The 21,269-nt window shown below is 46.0% G+C and overlaps 1 protein-coding gene across 3 annotated transcripts in view; it reads left to right on the plus strand.

Annotated features, from left to right (window-relative positions):
* ABCC4 (ATP binding cassette subfamily C member 4) overlaps positions 1-21,269 on the plus strand; it is a 283,125-nt gene that overhangs the window by 91,866 nt on the left and 169,990 nt on the right. For 2 of the 3 annotated variants that reach the window (XM_004709768.2, XM_045296369.1), the window contains exons 5-11: positions 1,788-1,877; positions 3,336-3,499; positions 5,569-5,694; positions 12,001-12,250; positions 15,536-15,637; positions 18,577-18,666; positions 19,698-19,889. In XM_004709768.2, the coding sequence (XP_004709825.1) occupies positions 1,788-1,877; positions 3,336-3,499; positions 5,569-5,694; positions 12,001-12,250; positions 15,536-15,637; positions 18,577-18,666; positions 19,698-19,889 (1,014 nt within the window). The remainder of the gene's footprint in view (positions 1-1,787; positions 1,878-3,335; positions 3,500-5,568; positions 5,695-12,000; positions 12,251-15,535; positions 15,638-18,576; positions 18,667-19,697; positions 19,890-21,269) is intronic. The other variant, XM_045296368.1, reaches the window with a different exon arrangement.

Raw genomic sequence — 21,269 nt, forward strand, 5'->3', positions numbered from 1 at the left:
GGTCTAGCCAGATTTGTAAGGTAGAATTGGGATCATGATAGTGGGGTGGAGGAAGCATTTAAGAACTAGAGGAAAGTTGTATGTTTCATTGTTGCTACATCGCACCCTGACTGGCTTGTCTCCTCCCCGCCGATTCACTTCTTTTTGTATGATTGAGACCATACAATGTTTGTCCTCTCTGATTTACTTATTTCTCTCAGCATATTGTCTTCAAGCTCCATCATATTGTAGCATGTATCAAGAATTCATTTCTCTTATTGACTGAATGGTTAGCCATTTGTATATGCATACTACATTTTGTTTACCCATTCCTCCATTGATGGGCAATTGTTTTTCCCCTATCTCTTGGCTATGAGTAATGCTATAATGGACATTGGTGTTCAAGTATCTGTTGGATTTTCTGCTTTCAGTCTTTTTGTATACATACTTAGGAGTGGAATTGCTGGGCCTTAAGAAGCCTGGTTGCACTGTGGTTAAAGGGGTTGCTTGTTAACCAGAAAGTCAGCAGTTTGGACCCACAAGCCGCGCCACAGGAGGAAGATGTGGCAGCCTGCTTCCATAAAGATTCATCATCTCGGAAACCTTATGCGGCAGTTATACCTATTCTGTAGGGAGGCCATGAGTTCAAAACCGCAAGAGGTCTATTTGGTAGTACTGCTTGCAGTTTTTTGAGGATTTAGCACATTGTTTTCCACAGTTGTACCGTTTGCATTCTTATCAGCAGGGGATAAGAGTCACCGTTTCCCTACAACTATGCCTATGCTATCTTCTCCTCCTCCTCCTCCTCCTCCTTTTAGCCACCGTGAAGGCTTAAAAAAAATCACTGTTCCTCTTTGCCTTCTGCACTCTTTACCTGCCTGCCTCTCAGTCTCTTTCAAAACTTATTTTGAGTATTCTGAAAATCGTCTCTATGCTTTCTCTCCTTTTACTTAGAGACCTACTGCTTATTTCACTTGCACTGCCCTTCCCTTATGTTTCTTGTCAGATCTTGTATGAAGTTGTACATATCGTGCCCTTAATGACAGGAAACCAAGATCAGATATCACTCAGTCATCTCATCTCATAGAGAATCTAATGTTCTCCAAGTAATGTCTCAATGAATACTTGTCATTTTAATCTCACTGGAGCCTTATAGGTTAGTTACCTAACTGACATGGATGATGTCTATCACACAGAGAATTAAGGACTCATTCCAGATTCACAATCCATGTCCCCTAAGTGTCCTCTGCCTTTCCACTTAATTTGGTTTAAAAAAGCCACTTTGGCTGACTTTCAAGTATTATTTTTCCCCATCTTTTGAGTGGTGTGCCTAAAGTTTTACCAAACAAGAGATTGGGAGTTTAGCCCTACCTCTTACTCCTCACTCTGCTGCCCATATGCACCAAAGCTGCTGCACACAAAGGAGTTCGGGACCCAATGCCAGTCCCTGGAACTCCGCTGCCACAAGTCATCCTGGTCATCTCTAAGTCATACAAAACCAAACAGGACCCCGGCCCAAACTAGGTCCACCACCCCGTTATGATTCCTGGTGACACCGTGTGGCCCCACAGTAGAACTCTGTTCTGTAGGGTCTGCAGAGACTGACTTTTGGGAAATCGATCTTGGGCCTTTTTTCCAAGGTGCCCCTGCATGGATTTGAACTTCAAACCTTTCAATAAGGAGCAGTGTACATTGATTGTACCATCTAGGGACTTCAGGAGATTTCCTAAGATTGAGCTCCACTTGGCTGTTTTCTAAGGACAGGTCGGGATCACTGTGAGAATAGCCATCTGTGTCTTTTCCGTCAGGCGCTCCACCTCAGTAACTCGGCCATGGGGAAGACCACTACAGGGCAGATTGTTAATCTGCTCTCCAACGATGTGAACAAGTTTGATCAGGTAAGTGGGTGTGGACGGCTTCCCTTTCTCTCTGTGCCCTTTTGAATTTGAACCTACTGCAGTGTCACGGGTGAGTTGCTGGCATAGACCAGGATTCTTTTGAGGACATGAAACAAGGTTTGTTTGTTTTTTAAATTGTTACTCAAATAGCACTTTTTTTCATGTATGACTTGCAAATAATGATCTGTGTTGTCCTATAGATTAGGCTTTTATTCTTCGAATACTTCTTACAACATGTGTCCATCATAAAAAGCCAAACAGAACCACTGCCATTGAGTCAGTTTTGATTCATGCTGTTCTTGGGGTTTCAGAGAGTAACCTCTTCTTTTTAAAATAAAATCTTTATTTGCAAGCATCAGAAAACAACAGGGCAATCTTCAGACCTAAATATGTACAGACTCTTTTGAGTGCCAGGGCACTCAAGTCTGTGGGCCACCCTCGCTCGGGCAACCACAACTAGGCCCCTAGCTGCTGGGTCACCATGTGTTCCTTTGAGACAGTCTTCATGAGGACAGGCAGCCTTTTTTTCCCACTCACCCGGTATGGCCGGTGGGTTTGGACGTGGGGTTTGCTGATCTTGTGAGCAGCAGCCTGATTCATAACCCAGGATGCCATCAGCGCTCCCGGAACATTGAGGAGGCAGCAAATAGGCAGAGGGCAGTGTCTTCACGTACTTAGTAGTTCTTGTGTGCCCTTCTTCACTCTCAGCACACGGAGCTGCCTGTGCCTGCCGAATTGTTTTCCTTTTTCCATAAATTTGAACTTGTGGTAGGTTATCAACTAGCCGAAACTAGTTGCCATTGAGTCGATGACCCCACGTGTGTCAGAGTGCTCCCCAGAGCTTTAGATAGGTCATCGTTGCTTTCCCTAGACCTATGATTCGAGCAAGCCTACCTATGTAATGCTGCATAAGTGGTTCCTAGCCAGCAGTAACCTTACTCTGCTCTACTGCATCACTCCTGTCCGTTTCAAAGCCTGCATGGATCTAATGCATTATTCGAGCTGCTGGTCAGACCCCCATAGTGTACAAGGGCTACATCTCATTCACTGATTAATTCATCAAGCTTGAACTAACGCCTCCTTGGCTTCTTCACTTGAGAATGTGGTAGGCACCGTAATAAGAGTTTCCAGGGTGCTGGGAACCACTGGGGGAAGGTAAAGGCCGAGTTTTGTGGCAAAGAGCTGCAAGCCTTGAGCTCATCTGTGAAATAAACAAAATCAGAGTGTTCCTGCCAGTGATGCTGCCCAGTCTACCTGAAGCCTGCCCCTCATTGTGCCTTAGGGGCGCCACCTGCAGTAGAGACTCGGCTCTTTCCTTGATTGGGTGTAATGCCAACTGTGATAGTTTCTGTTGAGCTTGGTTGGTTGTTTGTATTGATCAGATTATTTCTTTGTTGGGCTTTTACTGTGTTTGTTTTTAAAAATCCAGGCCTGAAAACTTTGCCCTTTTCTTTTAAGGTGACGATATTTTTACACTTTCTGTGGGCAGGACCACTGCAGGCCATTGCAGTGACTGCCCTACTCTGGATGGAGATTGGGATATCATGTCTCGCCGGAATGGCAGTTATAATTGTCCTCCTGCCTTTGCAAAGCTGCATTGGGAAGTTGTTTTCGTCGCTGCGGTAAGAGAAAAGACTAATTTGAAAAAACAGAAGTGCCCGTGTTTGGTAGTACCCACCGCCTGCCTCTCATTATCTCTTCATTGCAAATGCTGCAGACACTGCGGCTCAGTGTAAGGCTGAAGGCTAATCTTTAAGTAGGAAAAGTACAGGCATTCACTGGCTCTTCCCAGCAGGCTTCCCAGGGCCTGCATCCTCCCTAAGTAGCATGTCCATAAGCAGCATTTGGAGTCCCTGATTGGTGCTGTTGGGTAAAAGATTTGGACTGCTAATCTTCAAGGTTGGCAGTTCAAACCCACCAGCTGCTTCACAGCAGACAGACCAGGTTATCTGCTCCCATAAAGATCTCCGGCCTCACATGCCGACCCCACCACGGCGCACCAAACATTGAGGGCAACCTAACCATGTGGAGCAGTGCATGAAAAAAGAGTAGACTACAGGACAGGTCCCAATCAGAGCCGAACTGACCCCCTCCCTAGAAGTATGCTACAGAGGGAATAGGAAACTTACAGGTTGGGGAGAGAGGTTGTCTTGCTATGCCTACATGGAAGCAAAAAAAAAAAAAAAAAAGATCTCCGCTCTCAGAGACTCACTGATAGGGTTCTTATGAGTCAGAATGGGCTTAATGGCTGTGGGCTTGATTTTGGGTCGCTAACTGCTCAAAATCAACTGCTAACCAAGAGTCCGCCCAGTGGCACCATAGAAGAAGGGATCAGCCATGAAAACCTGACCCAGATTAGTTCCACTCTGACAAACATGGGGTTGTCACACCACGAATCGGAGTCGACTCCATAGCAGCTGTTTATTCATTTTTAGGTGCCGTCAAGCCTGTTTTGACTAATAGCAACCCTGTGTCCAACAGAACAAACCACTACCCTGCCTGGCACCATCCTCATAATCATTGCTATGCTGGGCAACTGATTAGTTAAGCAAATTTTACATTTGTAGAAATGATGCAAGCAATATCTGTTAAGTAATAGCAAATTTAACTATTTTATATACCCAACTACCGCTTTTTATATGTCTGCTATATTTGTGTTCAAGAGCTGGAGATGGGTCTATAAAATAGTTACATTTACTGTTAGCAGGTCATGTCTGCATAGTTTCAGAATTAAAATGATAAAAACAGTATGCCTGCCATGGTTGTGTTGGCTGAGACAGGACTTTCTGTTCCTGAAAAGAGCTGCGCTCTCGGACACTGACAGGGACCCTTCTACCCTGTCCTATGAGGTCCCTATGCGCTGGCATCGACTTGGCAGCAGTGAGTTTGTTTTTCGGTTATGTTTGTGTTTTATAGCTCTCTGTGCGGGCTGGTGTGAGGGAGAGGGTGGAGGATTATTTTCATAAAGTGAGGGCTAGGTCAGTCTTAATTACGTCTCTGTAAAGATCCAAAGTTCTTAGCAGAATGTGGGCTAGGAAAGGGGCTGTGGATTAGGATCTGGGACGTAAAGCAGTTCCCAGAGCGTTGGACCTGGATGGGTGGGTAATAACTGTCATCAGTGGGATGGCGGTGTGCTGTGTGTGGTGCATTGAATTCATTCTTCTGAGCCTTTACTCATGGGTTTTGCTTTGCTTTTCATATTTGGAATTTATTTCTCCCTTTATCCTTTGGAAAAATGTTCCTCGGGGGCCAGTTGACATGCTCCCTGTACTCTGAAACTGTTCTTGCCTTTCCCATTTCCAACAGAATTTAATCGCCGCTCCTGTTCTGCGTCCCCACAGTATTCCTGTCCTGTTACGGCACAGCTACACCGTGTCTTGTTAGATGTGGGTACATCTCTGCTTCATTACCCAGCGTGAGCTCCTTGAGGGGACAGGTTGCGTCTTAACTCATTTTCTTATCTTCCTCAGCACATACTGCAAGTTCTCCAAAATATTTATTGAATTAGAAAAAACTGTTGACTTCCTAATTGAAGTCTTTCTCTGTTTGTATTTTGAGTAGGATCTGCCCGCTTTGTCTGAGTGAAGGAGCTTTAGGGAATCATTTGATCCATGGTCTCTGCCTGAGCTTGTTCTGATAAGGGCAGTTAGGCTGGGCCCCTATGGCTCATCTCTGCCGTCTCTCCCCTTAGGAGCAAGACTGCAACTTTCACGGACATCAGGATCAGGACCATGAATGAAGTTATAACTGGCATCAGAATTATAAAAATGTATGCTTGGGAAAAGTCATTTGCAGACCTCATTACCAGTTTGAGAAGGTAAGTTTATGTATATACTATACCCTGTTTTCACATTCTTTTCTCTCCTGTTTCTGTTGAATAATATTAGGAGTTGAATTATGCCTTTATGTTATAGTGAACTTAAATACTCTGGACCCCATCCCTACGTATATGCCACAGGATGGCTAAGTAGAATGGAATTTTGTCCCCCCAAAGTATGTGTCAACTTGGCTAGACCATGATTCTCAGTGGTATGGCAGTTAGCAGTGCTGTAATTTGGCAAGTATTTACGTAATGTTGTAACCATTCTCCTGATGTGATCTGGTGTGATCAACCAATCAGTTGCATGGGAATTATGGTTGGATATTGTCAGGTGTCTTTGAGCAAGTTCTGCCTTACAGCAACCCTGGTACAACAGAAAGAAATGCTGCATGGTCCTTCACTTTCCTCACAATTGTTACATTTGAGCCTATTGTTGTAGCTATTGTGCCGATGTATCTCCCTGATGCAGCTCCATTATCCAGAATGGTCCTCATCTGATCTACGTGTGGTCTGTTCTCCTGGGATGTGTCCTGCATCACAGTTTATTGTACGTGAGAAGGAACCTGAGAATCACCAAGAAAGAAGAGCTGTGACCGAGGCACATCCCTTGGATTGGGACGCCCTGCTCTGAGAACGTCTTAGGAAAGTTGATGTCAAGACACATGTAGCTCTCCCATGAATAGCAGGTTTTCAGATGCTGGACAGAGACAAGAACCTTGTCCAATGCTGACAGAGAGGAGAAAGTCATCCTCTGAAGCTGGCACCCTGGATTTGGATATCTAACACCCTAAGCTGGGAGAGAGTTAACTCTCTTTTTGTTTCAGCTAGCCACCTGTGGTGGCAGGGCTAGTGAACTATAGCAAAATTTGGTACCAGAAGAGTGGGACTCCCCTCTAACGGATACTTACATGTGGAAGCTGTTTGGAATTGGGTGATGAGTAGAAGCAAGCCCTTTAAGGTACCTAGGAGGTAAAGACCCAGATTGCTGAGAAGAGGTGTTTGGTTGTATTCTGAATGCCAAAGGCAATTCTGGTGAGGGTTCAGAAGGAAGCGGGAGAGTGTGACCCTGGAGACAGCCCAGGCCCCAAGAGGCAGACAAAGAGAAACAGCAGTAGCGGAACCAGGTACGTGGTAGGAGCCAACCCATGGAGCAAGAGAGCTGAGTGCCTCTGGGCAGGACGCTTCCTGATTAGGCTTGCTGCCCTGTGCATTGAAAGAGCTGAGCTGCTTTCAGGCCCAGGCTTACTGGTCGACTCGCATGTCCCCAGGCACTGAAAGAGACTTGTAGCCCTTACTTGAGCAGGGCAGTGGCTGAGCAGACATCAAAGAGGCCAAAGAACTAAGGAACTAAAGGACCAAAGGCTAAAGGACTAAGTAGACACACCTCGGTCTCAGAGTGTAGGGTCCTGACCTCTGGAGTCTCAAAGGGTAGACTCACAGCCTGCTGGGTCTCAAAGAGTGGGGCCACACTCCCCTGGATTTCAAAAAGGCAGATCATCACCAATTTGGCTCTGGAGTGTGGGGCTCCCATTTATGACTTCCAGGGCATTGAATGTGGAACCACTGTTCAATGTTGGGAGTAGGAGGCAGGGCTGCCATGCACAAAGGGTAGATGCATGGGGCTTGGTGGGGACAGGGGGATGAGGTCGCCACCATCTACACTAGAAGAATGGGGCTGCCCAAAGCCAGAAGAGCAGAATTGGTATTCCGTTGGGCTGGCAAAGTGGATTAGAAGCCCAGGGTACAAGGGGCCTCAATCCAGAATACAGAGACCATGAGCAACCGCCGGAGTCTGGAGGACAGGGTTGTGGCTTGGCCAACCCCTGAGACCTAATGTCAGTCTTCTCTCTAGGCTTCTGACTTGCTTGTGTCTATTGTGCCCTCCCCTCTTTTCTAACGCTTTTATTAGCACTGCATCCTCAGGTCTTAAAATTCAGTAATGCACTCCTATCAAGAAGAGTTGTACAATGATCACCATGTTCCATGCTAGGACATATTCTTTCTTGAACTCATTGTTTATGTAATTTTTTTCTCATTGTGGAAAAAAATATACACACAACACATTGTCCAATTCAATAACTTGCACATGTATAATTTAGTTCCATTGACTGTACTTTTCATGTTGTACAGCCATTATTGATATCCTTTTCTAAATTATTCCACCACCAGTGATATAAACTCAATGCCCTCTAAGCAACCACTTATTCTCCTTCACCCATTGTAGCTGTGATAGCTACATATTTTCATGCCAACATGAAGATGCATGAAAGTGCAGGGGTGGTAATCAACCTGTCGGGTCACTGTGGCCTGATGATTCTCCCTGTGGGCGTGGCCTTCTCATAAGGAGGGCCCTGGGAACCTCCCCTTCTCTGCCTTCACCTTCCTGCTGGCGGACCGTGGTTGCTTCAAGCCCTGTGTTGTGGCCAGTGTCATTGGATCTGCACCACTTTGCGCCCACCATCCTGTGATCTCCCTACTTTGTGCATCATTGAATGTGGCTGCTTCAGAGTGAAGAGGGACCTGTGGACTAGTATCAGGCTTGTGGACTGGGCTGACATGTTCGCTTGATATCCAGTTACTTCTGATATTAATTTTCTTATACATATTATGAGTGTCACTGGATTTGTTTCTCTAGCTAGCCTGGCCTAACACAGTAACCATTGTTCAAGTTTTGTTTCTTCTTTTAAAAAAGCAGTTTTCTTGCTATAGTATTCAATATCATACACTTCGGTGGTGACATCACTTTGAAAAAGATTTGTATGATGAACAACAGAAACGTGGGTGAAGGGAACCAGTGGTCGCTGGAAGATGAAAATTATAATTTATCAAGGGGTCACAAGGTTGGGAGAGGGGAGAGGGAGGGACAAAGAGGAACTGATATCAAGGGCTAAAATAGAAAATAAATGTTTAGAAAATGGTGATGGTGCCATATGTACAAGTATTCTTGATACAGTTGATGTATGGAATGTTATAAGAGCTGTAAGAGGCCGAATAAAATGATTAAAAATATATATATGTACATACATAATCACAGTCAGTTCTAGTGTTCTCTCCCTCAAATCCATAAACCTGATACTAGTCCATAAATACCTCTTCTTTTCCTCTACTTTCTTCCATTTGCATTGACTAATGCCTGCTCCACCGCTGTACTTAGGAAACAGATAACTTGTACATCCACAGATGTAAAGGGATTTTGCCCAGGATAAAATCTGGACTGAAAATTGATTTAAGACTTTTGGAATGATATGATGGGTGACAGTATTTTGCCTATGGCAAAGAGATGGAATTTTGAGAACTACAGAATGGAGTGTCAGTATATTAAATTATGTCCACCAAAAAGCTATGTCCACTTGGTTGGAGTGTGATTTCCCAGAGGTTCTGCGGTTATGTAATGATGTAAGCTAACTGGTTGTCATGTGATTCACCCCCCATGATGTGAGCTGATGGGATCCGCCAGTCAGTTATAAGGGTAAGATTAGGATGTGATCGGCCAATCACTTATAAAGGGATTAGGAGAAGATACAGCACAATTATTCTGGTCACAGTCCTGAGCCCATGTGGGGTGGCCTGGTTCACCTTTTATAAGAGAGTAATGAAGACAGAGTCCAGCAGAGAAGAAGAGACCTGACTGCCACAAAGAAATGAGTCAGGAGTAGAGCGCATCCTTTGGACCTGGGGTCTGTGCACTGAGGACCTCCTAGAATCCAAAAAAAATGATGCTAAGACGCTAGAAGATCTCCAAGTACTGTTGGAGTTGTGGATGCTGAATGGAGACAAGGACCTTGCTCCTCGTCCTGTATGGAGAAAAGGCCTTCCCTTAAAGCCAGTTCTATGAACTCTGACCCTACCCTTGCTCTTAATCATAGAGTGGCTAAGGCAAGTGGATGGGAGAAAGAATGATTGTGAAGATGGTGCAGGCCGGGCAGTACTTCCTTCTGTTTTACGTAGGGTCAGTCTGAGTTGGAAGTGGCTCTGAGGGTAACAACAACCATGACAACAAGAACCTCCTAGACTGAGAAAATACAAGTCTGCTGGTGAAAGCCATCCACTTGTGGACATTGAAAGTTGCTTTATATGTTGAAGAATGTGGCATCCTGATGGAAGGAAGGCTCGTTCACAGTCCATGATACGCACATGACACTACCTTCTTGTGCAAGTGAGGCACTGGATAGCTAAAACGCTGTGTCATTTCTACTTTAAGCAAAGAGGACATTTCCTTTTCACTAATAAACAAGAAAGGAACTTTAAATGTTTCTTAGTAACCCACCTTCCAAACAAGCAACAATTTTCAGATTTTGGTGGCTGGAGAGATGGCATTTAAAATAAGGGTACAGTCTGAGTTCCTGTAAAGGAGGTTTAGTAGTGTAGTGGTGAGGCACTTGACTGCTAACTGAAAGGTTGGTGGCAGGAACACACCAGCAGCTCCACGAGAGAAGACCTGGCGGTCTGCTCCGGGAAGATAACAGCCAAGAACTCCTCTATGGAGCAGTTTACTCGGCTGTTGCGCACGAGCTCTCTATGCGTTGACATTTACTTGAAGGCGCCTAACGTCAAGAGTAACAGGCTCATTGAGCCCAACTGGGAAGATTAGAGGTTGGACGATACTGTGATGGGTCAGACTATTTGAATTGGCATTATTCATCCTAAATGGAAATGTGGAAAGTGCTGCAGAAATAATGTTCCTTTCCGCTTTGCCTTCTACTTTTAGAATTTTCTGTAGGTTCTAGTCAAAATATTTGATCAGTTTTTGCTCTCCAGCATATACTACTACTTAGATATTTCTGCAAAGCAATAACTGTGAAGGGGCCTTGCGGCCCTGGGCAGAGTTTTACCCTGTTGTACTCGGAGCCGAATGGAGGGCACCTGATAACAACGAACAACAGAGACTAATCCCTGCCCACATCTCTGTGTTCACCGCAAGATATTTAAGACGTCTTTTCTGCCCTCGCTGCTGCCACACCTGACGAGCCAGTCAGCCTCCCTGCTTTCACTGCTGCAACCTCCCGAATTCCATTGTACTGACTCACAGACCGCCGCTCTCTGTCCGAATGTGGCCCCGTGCCTCACACTGTTTCTTGTCTGTCTCTCTAACATGTTTGGGTTTTCTTTCCCCCCTCAGTTCATGACCTCCTAGAGGACTGGGCTGTTTCTGGCTTATCTCCCTCTCTGATCAGTACAGGCTATATGCAAATACTTGCTGACAAAACCTTCACACCTGGCACACTCATCCAAAATTTTCAAGTTTGACATTAGATGACTGTTTAGGTCAGTAAGGAAGGAGTGTTGAATGGTCCTCATGCTGTGCTGGGGTATCAGCATGTGCTATGGGTTACTCTCAAAGAACCCAGATCCTGTAGGACAAGGTAGAACTGCCTCTGTGGGTTTCCCAGCCTGGAACTTTATGGGGAAAACCAGAACACTTCATTGTGCTCACACGGAACCTGTGCCTTGACCAAGAGGCAGTTGTATAAACAGAACAAGGAGACTGCGTGCTTCCAAAATCAGGAAAGGTGTGCACCACAGCTGCATCCTCTCACCAGACTAATGTATGCTGAACAAATAAATCGCCGAGAAACTGGGTTATATGAAGCAGAATGTGGCATCAGGGTTGTAGGGAGGCTTATTAACAACCTATAATATGCAAATAACAGCTTTGCTTGCTGAAAATGAGGAGGACTTGAAGCACCTGCTGATGAAGATCAAGGATCACAGTCTTCCGTGTGGATTATAATTCATTGTAAAGAAGACAAACTCCGCACACATAGGTAATATGGAAAATGGAGAAAAGGTTGAAGTTGTCAAGGATTTTGTCTGGAAGCAGCAGTCAAAAGACAAGTTGCAGTGGGTAAATCTGCACAAGATTTTTTTAGAGTGTTGAAAGCAACACTTTTGAGGACCACCGTGTGCTTCATATGCATGTGAAAGATGGGCATTGAATCTAGGAGACTGGAGAACAATTGGTGCATTTGAATTTTGGTGCCTTGTGGAAGAAGATTGAAAGTACCATGGACCGCCAAAAAGACTTTTGGGCGGCTGGGGGTGATGACTCAGCATCGTCTAGCAATGCACAGCTTTGGTACTCCAGTCAGGAATTCAGGATAAAGTATCTGCATTTGCAGTCCCTCCCTGCATCATTCCATGAGCGGCCCTCCCACCCCCCACTCCCCCACCCCCACCCCCAGGAAGTGATGTGGCTTACTTTGGGAAAGACTGATATAAAAAGAGGGGTTATATGGCAGAAACCTTTGAATTCATTACTTTGGTTGCCCTGCTTAAAAACACATATTCTACTGTCTTTTCCAGGAAGGAAATTTCCAAGGTTCTTAGAAGTTCTTACCTTAGAGGAATGAATTTGGCATCATTTTTTGTTGCGAGCAAAATAATCGTGTTTGTGACTTTCACCACTTATGTGCTCCTGGGCCATGTGATCACAGCCAGCCGTGTGTTTGTGGCCGTGACGCTGTATGGGGCTGTGCGATTGACCGTCACCCTCTTCTTCCCCGCGGCCATTGAGAAGGTGTCCGAGGCCATCGTCAGTATCCGAAGGATCAAGGTTGGTGACAAGTAACTTTTGAAGACTGCAGGGGAATCGTAAATAAAATAATGCCTCAGTTTATCTAGTGTCACCTTAAAATTCAGGTTATTACCGTGCCTGGCTTTACATTCTCTTTCCTCGTGCACGGGAGATAAAAAAGGATTTGTTAGCAATTTATAGGTCCAGGAAGTTCCCTCTTGGCATTTGTGTTAGTCCAGGTAGACTAGAGAAACCAATCCAGGGAGATTCGTGTATAAGAAAGAGGTTTATATATAAGAGCAATTGAAGAATGAGAAAACATCCCATCCCAGTCCAGATCAAGTCCATAAGTCCAATATTAGCCTGTTTTCCTGATACCAATCTATAAAGTCCTCTTCAGACTCGTGGAACACATGTAATGATGCCAAATGCATGAAGATCATAGGCCAGTGGGAAGTCTTGTGGATCCAGTGGCAATAGAAGCACCTCAGCCTTGCCTTGGGTCTCCACGTGGCTCCTCCAGCACTCTGAGTTCTGGCTGCAGCAGCACAGCTGCGTTAGGCTCGTCCTCAGTAATATCTCACAGGGAGTGAGCCAGTGTCTCGCCTCCAGCAAGCTGTTTATCTCCAGAGGGCCTCCAAATGAGGTCATTAAGCTGCCACCTGCTTGACAGGCTAAACTCCACCCCTTCAGTCCTAAGTCTCAAATTGACAATACCGCAACATTGAATATGCCCAATAGGTTTATAAAAGCTCCCCATTTCAACCTCAAAGCACTGAAAATCTCCAGTAGCTTCTACATCCAGTACAAGGAACCTCTGAGGTCATAAAGTAACAAAGCTGCTTACTTTCTTACTTACCAACCACTCTGAAGTCAATCTTATTTTTGGCCTGAGTTCCCCGCATGACCAATTTTGGGGATGCCTTCATTGTTGCAGTGGCACTTTGATTTCAACTCTTTCATCACCCCATTCCAGAGAATGATTGCACCAGAACTTCTAGAGTGTTTACAAGCTGTTCATGTGGTTCAGAGTCCCACTAATTCGCTGTGAGCTTTTTAACTTCTCTCTTCACTCACACCTATTGTTCATGGACACCTGCACAAAAGGTTTACTTTCCCACTTTATAGGGTTCTTTTGTTGTTGTTGTTGAAGGAGTTGGGGGATTGGTATGCATCATTGAATATTGAACTTTATGCCTTAAACTAAATTAGAAATTTCTTCCACTAAGACAAGTTTTATGATATATGTTCCTAAATTTACATGGCCTACTGCCCCCTTTTTTGGAGGGAAAAGAAATACTCAATGCCTCCCTGGCAATTAAAAGTAGCCCCTAAAAAGAGCCCTGGTTGCATGGTGATTACTCTTTGGGCTTCTACTGCAAGGTCTCTAGTTTGAGACTTGCAGCTGGTCCTGGGCAGACCCTCTCATTTCAGGTCACCGTGAGTTAGCGTTTACTCACGGCAGTGAGGTTGGCTTTTTTAATATCCACACTAAAGTGGAGGTATCTGCTTTTGCAGCACCCCCACCCCCAATCGTTGCCATGCCCCTAGAGGTATTATGGCCCACTTTGAGAAACACTGATGACATACGTGATGTGTAACTCCTGCTGTGTGAGTCTGTACCAAGGTCTTTAATGACTTGATACATGCCAGCCAGCTGGTGGAACTCTGCTGTCATCATGTAACGCATCTGTGATGTGCTGCCTTTGGGTGAGGCATCATTATCTTATTGGAGTTGGGACCTTGCTTGTGAGCATGCACATACAAGTGTGTGAATGACGTGGCCCCTGGGGGCTTAGAAGGACAGATGCCAGCTGGTACTGCCTGCACTGGCTCAAATTAGGATTAGCATTTGAGGTGATCTTCCGAGGACCAAGAGGATGGCTGGCCAGATGAAGTGAGCGTGAACGTAGATTCTGATGGCTGACTGAAGGGGTTCGCCGCGACCCTTTAATACAGTTAGTTTCTCATGTTGTGGAACCCCTCATGTAGGGGGACCACTCCAAACATAAAATTATTTTCGTTGCTACTTCATAACTGTAATTTTGTTACTGTTATAAATCGGGCCACCCCAGTGAAAGGGTCGTTTGACCCCCAAAAGGGTTGAGAACCACAGGTTGAGAACCGCTGGGTTTGAGCATGAAAGGCTTTATCAGAGGGGACAAAGGAAGGTCACTGTGCGTTGTGTTTTGTACGGGCTACGTGGCGCTGGAAGTGCTGGGAAGGATCCAGGAAGAATAGAGACTCATGTAAAATTCTATCAGTATTTTAAGCAAGGAGTAGTAATGAGGGAGATTAGGTTGTTGTGTTAAGAAGGTTGAAGTGTTGAGAGCAGAGGTGAATCATGGTGAAATAGGCAAGAGTTGGCACTGGCTGGCTATAGAGAGATGGGGTTAGAGTGGGGCGAGAAGTCAGAGAAGCCATGGGGTTCAAGCTGGCAGAGGCATCACCCCCTGAGCGTCACCCCTGAGGTAGAACTGGCAATGCCCACGCTGACGTCGGTGCTCAGTCAGGTTGGCTGGGTGGATAGGTGAAGGGAGCATCGCACAGCTGCCAGCGGGGGCGGTGAGAGATTCATAGGCGTGAGTGGATGTACTGCGCAGTTTTCCCAACCTGGATGTCATTTTCATTTCTATATTTTACCAGCTATGTTTTTTCAAGCGAAAAGCTACTGACAGATTAACACTTTGCAAAATGATCGACTTAATGACTTTAGGGGGTGACCGGGGATGGAAAGGATGTTCAGGAACCCCGGCAGGACAGTACTTAAAGCACTCTGAGGCTAACTAAAAGTTCTGCAGTTGGAGCCCACTAGTCCCTCCCGAGGCGAAGGGGAAGGCCGTCTGCTTGTGTCAAGCCTTGCAGCCTTGGAAACTCTCCTCTGGCCTGTAGCGCTGCTGTGAGTGGCACTGACTTGCCAGCAGTGAGTGGTTTGGTTTTTGGTTTGGAGCAGTAGTTGCTCGCTTTCTTTAGCATTTTCTTTTTCCCAAACATTTCACATGCTTATTTTAGTGGCTTTCTATATTACTTGGAATTCGTTTGATCTGCCAGCCTGTCATACTGGGATGCCTTGTATGTTGCTATGAAGCTGATAAACATCTTTCTGGTATTCTCCGCTTTGGACCAAGGTTCATTCGACAGCAGCCATGGTATCCTTTGTTTCATGTCCTCTTCTGAATCCAGCCTGAACTCTGTCAGTGGACTGCTGCAACTGTTAGCGAAGCCATATAAATGTCATGTTGCAGAGTCTCGGGAAGCAATCGTTTTCGTGTGTGTGTTTATTTCTGCAACATAAGCCACCTTTGGTTTCCCTTTTCCTTGTAGAACTTTCTGTTACTGGATGAGATAAGACAGCATGACAGCCAGCTGCCGTCAGATGGTAAACCGATAGTTCATGTGCAAGATTTCACTGCTTTTTGGGATAAGGTAACAACCCCAACATTACAAGATCATTATGGCTGAGAGGCAACTGTTGTCACGGATTCCATGTTCTGTTTGCAGTACACATGATATGAAATGTGGCTTGCTCATTTAATGCTTTTACTATGAAATGCCCCAAACTGGGAATTAGGTTTCAGTGAATGAAGGTGAAGTACAAAATCAGCATAAGGTCTTCGACAAGTTGTCCTTTCCCTTATCTCCAAAAGGTTTTGCAGATTGTTATCTTAGTTTGAAGTAAGACACATAAGGGGAGATTTATGAAATGTTAGACTTCACAGGATTGGCCAGACTAGTGTTTGAAGGATTGATTGAATGAGTGGGCTAACTAATAATAATAAGGCACTTAGAAAGTGTTGGAGATGAGGGAGATTGGGGACACATTGCATGTTTTTATGGCAACGTTAGCAGATCATCTTTTTGTATATTGGGAAGTGGCCTTGCTTTAGATTTTTCTGTGGGGTTGGCTTATCCCCAATCCAAACCCATTACTATTAAGTCCATTCTAACTCAGTAACCCGGTATGGGGTTTCAGAGCCTGTAAATTTCCACCTAGGATTTGCATTTGTGGCTGCAACAGTGGGCTTGAACAGGACCATGATTGCAAGGATGACACGGGGCTGGGGGTTCACTCTGTTGTACATGGGGTCGCAGCTAGCAACAACAACAACAACAACAACAACAAATCTTTACAGGAGCAGGAAGCTTCATCTTTCTTCCTCGGAGAGGTTGTTGGGTTGAATTTCCGACCTTGGTCTTTAGGTGGGGCAAGCCTTGTGTGTGGTGCTACCCTCCTTGATGGCCACCAAGGTCAGGAAGCAGCAGCAAACTCATTCTCAACTCAAGGATTTCAGCCTGTGTGCCATGGCAGGATGGCCAGTGGCGCAATGAGGCTTGATTTATTTATGATATTTAGATAAAATTGGAATAAACAGCTTTTGGGTAGGAGATGATCACAAACCTTTTACTGCCAGTCACTGTGGTGAAGAGACAACTGATACCATGAGTGTAAAAGTTTGAGTATCCGTGATAGGAAATGTGACCTGCTTGCGCCATTGAATGCCAGCATGCTCTACAAATGCTGAACAAGTTCTTAGACTTGCAACACATCCCCTGGGTCTAAACTCCCAGTCACTCCTCTCCTGATTCTGCGGTCCTGTGCACAGAGCCCCCGGATTCAGGCTAGGTCTAATCAGGAAATGAGATCTACATCATGTAGCTGGGGAGAGGGTGTCGACTAGCGGACCAGTTGCAGCTGTGATGAAAGAGCAAACACAGTAAATATGTACCCCTCGGTGATCCAGAGATCAGCTACAGCAGGAGACTGTTTGTACATCACCACCCCCATTCCTCAGGTACGGACACAGGGAGGAGGGGCTGTCCACCAGAGGACCCGGGCAGCTAGGTGAGTTGAGACCACAGAAGGCACTGAGCTGTGGGCACGGGGGCTCTGGAGTAGATGCAGCCACTGGGCAAGAGGTGGCTTAAAGTTGGTGGGAGTCAGTTGCTTCTCAGTCCCTTTTCCTGCTCCCCAGTCTCAGACTAGTTTGCTCCATGGCTGACCTTACATTGCAAGCCAGTCTGGGAAAATGCCATTCGTAGGAGCTGATTTCCAGCTATTCTGATAGAACAAAACTGGGAAGGAACAGGAATGATGCCCAGAGCCAAGTGGCCCTTGACAGTGGCCCTTCCCTTTGAGTCCCCCTAGTGGTGGAATGCTGGTGGTACAAATGTTGAAACTAATGCCCTTCAGGTTGATTCTTAACTCTTACCAACCTGGTGGGACTGAGTAGATCTGCCCCATAGGGTGTCCGAGGCTGCAGTCTTTGTGGGAGCAGTTTTCCAGGTCCTTGCCCCCACAGAGGGGCTGATGGGGTTTAGTTGCGCATCGAGTGTTTAGTCACCGTGCCACCAGGGCCCCTCTGAAACGCTCGGCACTTTCTTTCCATGCCTGTGACTCCAAGGGCTGTGTTGCCCTGCCTCGTGTTCACCTAGTACTGATCTATAATAGCATCTGCTGCACCCACCAACATGTCCCCCAATGTGTAAAACTCCATCATTGCACCTTTTGCAAGCTGGAACGCAAAAAATGTTATTAACAAAAAACGGAACATTGCAACTTGACTCCTGTCTAGCATGTCCCCCAGTCTAGCCATCCTGGCCTACAAGGAGCATTCTGGCCAGACTTCTTCCAAGACATACTTGTTTGTCCTTTTGGCAGTCCATGGTACTGTTTCAGTAGCCACCACAATTCAGAATGCTTCCATTCTTCTTCAGTTGATCCTGGGCTGCATTTCTTTTTTCTCCATGTGTTGTGGTGGTGAACTTAGGGCTCCGGTTCCATTATTGGCCCACCTATGCAGGAGTTTATTTTCCAAGAGTGACTTTATCATGTCAAGCATGTTCTCCTGAGCAATGCTAGGAAGGATTCTTCATCAAGTGAAAATGGAAGATTTCAAATTGTCTATCAGTAAAGGACTGGGCATGCCATGCATTTATGCTGCCACCTTGTGGGTGCTATTGAAATACACAATTAAAAACTAAGGCTCATAATGAAAACTTATTAATGACTCAAAACCTTCCATGCTGAATATTTGTCTGAGGAATGTTTTTGAATAACTTACAGGGTACCATCAGGTTCTCATTTTGAGAACATTGCCCTGCCTTCCTCTTAAGTAAATTCTTTGAGTATCTAGAGTGGTGGTCCTGAGGCTCTGGCACAAGAAAGCAAGTTCTGAGGGCAGTACTTCAAACCCCACCAGGAAATTGGTTTGGATGTCAGGGGGTTCCTGGAGATCATCCCTTAAAGTAGGACTGAAAAAGATGTGCTGTGTTGATAACTGGTGTTTAATTTCTTTCTTTTTGAAGTGATTTGTGTTACTTTATGTTTAAACGGGTACTTTTTTTGGCCAACTTTTTATTTGTAGGCGTCGGAAACCCCAACCTTACAAGAGCTTTCCTTCACAGTCAGACCCCGCGAGCTGTTAGCTGTGGTTGGACCGGTGGGAGCAGGAAAGGTGCGTTAAATGGACACGCAGTCCGCCCACCTCCACCCCTCCACCCCGTCTCCCCCAGCCCGGTTTTAAATTCTCGGGTTTCAGCCCCAAACTGTTTTAACAGAATTTTGAATGGCGCGTACGAGGAATAGCATTTCCTCAAAGTGGGTGCTGCAGAACGTTCGTTTTGCAGCAAGGCGGCGTGGGTGAGAACGTGTAGCATTCCAGCTTCCTTCCTTCCGGATGCTCCAGGCTGCGCAGGTGGGAAGCGCTTTCCTGCCGGCTGGAGATGTCCGTGAAGGAAAGCACTCGTATGACCACTATTCAGGGATGAAACAGCCGAGAAAGTGGGGGCTTCTTTCTGGTCAGTACTGACCTCCACGCTTGCTGCAGGACTTCGGGAGGTGAGGCAGGTTTCTCTGAAAAGTCTTACACGTTTCCTCAAGTGCCATAGCCCCACCGCAGGGCAGCACATGTTCAGGGAGTAAGAGCACTTTCCTGCTCTGTACGTTCCCAGATTGGGGGTGGAGTGAGGGCGGGGGTGATGTGGGCAGCGCGGGGGCAGATACACTGATTTCATGTCCGTGCCACGGGTACTCTCGAAAGCGGTCTGCATACACACACTCGATGGAACTGTCCGAGCACACAGCCAGGCTCCTGCACTTGGCACTAGCAGACTTCCTTTACCTGCCCATCTAGCCTCGTGTCGGATTTACTATCCACACGCGGCTTGGCTGGCAGAACAGCTACTTTACACCCGGGCGCATGCACTACGGCTACTAGATTGCCGCAAACATTCTTAATTAGTCTGTTTATTACAACCTTTCATTTAGGGCACTCTGAAGAGTGTGGCCAACAGGCTCTGTCTGGCTTTTATTCTTTACTAGGTGTTCGTTTACATTGACCAGTACCGTTCTTTGCCCCTGTGACTTCCAGTGTCCTGTCGCTTTTGCAGGAAAGTGCTCAGGGCTGAGGGAGGCGGAGTGGCGTCAGTGCATCCTGTCTGTCCTGAGTGCTGACGCGCACGTGTCCTTGTTTCTGGTCTGTTTCAGTCCTCCCTGTTAAGTGCTGTGCTGGGGGAACTGCCCCCCCGGCAGGGGTTCATCAACGTGCAAGGGAGAATCGCCTATGTTTCCCAGCAGCCCTGGGTATTTTCAGGAACTGTGAGGAGCAATATTCTCTTTGGGAAGAAATACGAGAAGGAGCGATACGACAAAGTTATAAAGGCTTGTGCCTTGAAAAAGGTAAGTTAATGACTTTAGAGTCTCAAATACTGAGATCAGCATCAGCTATTACTAGTTTACATTACAAGGCTTGTTAAAATTTTATACTTTTTTTTAACTTAAGAGCAATGAATGCTATCTAAGGAGCCCTGGTGGTGTAGTGGCCACTCGTTAGGCTATGATCCTCATGGTCAGCAGTTCGAAACTACCAGCAGTTCCATAGGAGAAAGACTGGGCTTTCTACTCCAATAAACAATTATTCTTGGAAACGCACATGGGGTCACTATGAGTCAGCATTGCCTTGATGGGAACACGTTGGGGTTTTGATTTGGTCGCAGGGAACCAATCGAGGGGTCTGAGCGGCCGGCCCCAATCCCAACTAAGTGGACAGCCCCACCTCCCCCTAGAAGAATTCAATTCAGAGGACACCACTGAAGCTACAGCTCAGGGAGAGAGAGACATGTCTGATCAGAGCACACAGGAGCAAATGAAGGGAGAGGAAGAGAGAGTGGAGCACATCCTGGCCCACCCAGCCTTGAGGATGATATTCCCACTCAGAGCAGCCAAAGCACAGAGAGGACCATAGGGCTGGCCCCACTATGAGACACACGGCACCTCTCACTGACCCATAGCGCTACGGGGGCCAACACTGGATCACAGTGTGGGGATTACGCCCGATCTGACCCACCACACTGAGGTGAAACACTAAGGGTGTGCAACAGAACAGCAAGGGGAACAGAGCCACCAAGTCCCCAGAGAGTACCAGAAATAGACTTTGGGACCAAGGCGTGACACCCCATCAGACTCCACAGGAAAATACTTCTAAAGGTCAGGAAACAGACCTTGAACTATTTACCGGCTTTTCTTTTTTTTGTGGAGAAAACAATGGAACGATGGTTCCAGGGGAGGGGGGGGCGGGGCGGATGAGGAAGGAAGCAGGTGTTAACAACCTCAGGGACAAGGGTGTTCCTGGGACAAGTGATCTAAAATCTATGGCTAGCAGGGTGTAGTAGGCCTGGTAGGGTTTGATCAAGGGCAATATAACCGAGAGGAATTACTAAAACCCAAATGAAGGCTGAACATAATAGTGGGACAAGTAGAAAGTGAAAGGAAATAGAGGAAGAAACTAGGAGGGAAAGAGCATTTACAGAGGTCTAAATATAGGCATGTACATATGTAAATATACATATGATAATGGGGAAATAGATCTATGTGCATATATTTATAAGTTTAGTGTTAAGGTAGCAGATGGACATTGGGACTCAAGTACTCCCTCAACACAAGAACACTTTGTTTTATTAAACTGGGATTTCATGATACTCACCTTCCCAGCATGATTGCTGAAGACAGCAATGGGTGCATAAACAAATGTGGTGAAGAAAGCTGATGGTGTCTGGCTAT

The sequence above is a fragment of the Echinops telfairi genome, unplaced genomic scaffold, assembly GCF_000313985.2.
Source record: "Echinops telfairi isolate 266 unplaced genomic scaffold, ASM31398v2 ScPeMD7_7405;HRSCAF=8443, whole genome shotgun sequence".
NCBI lineage: Eukaryota > Metazoa > Chordata > Mammalia > Afrosoricida > Tenrecidae > Echinops > Echinops telfairi.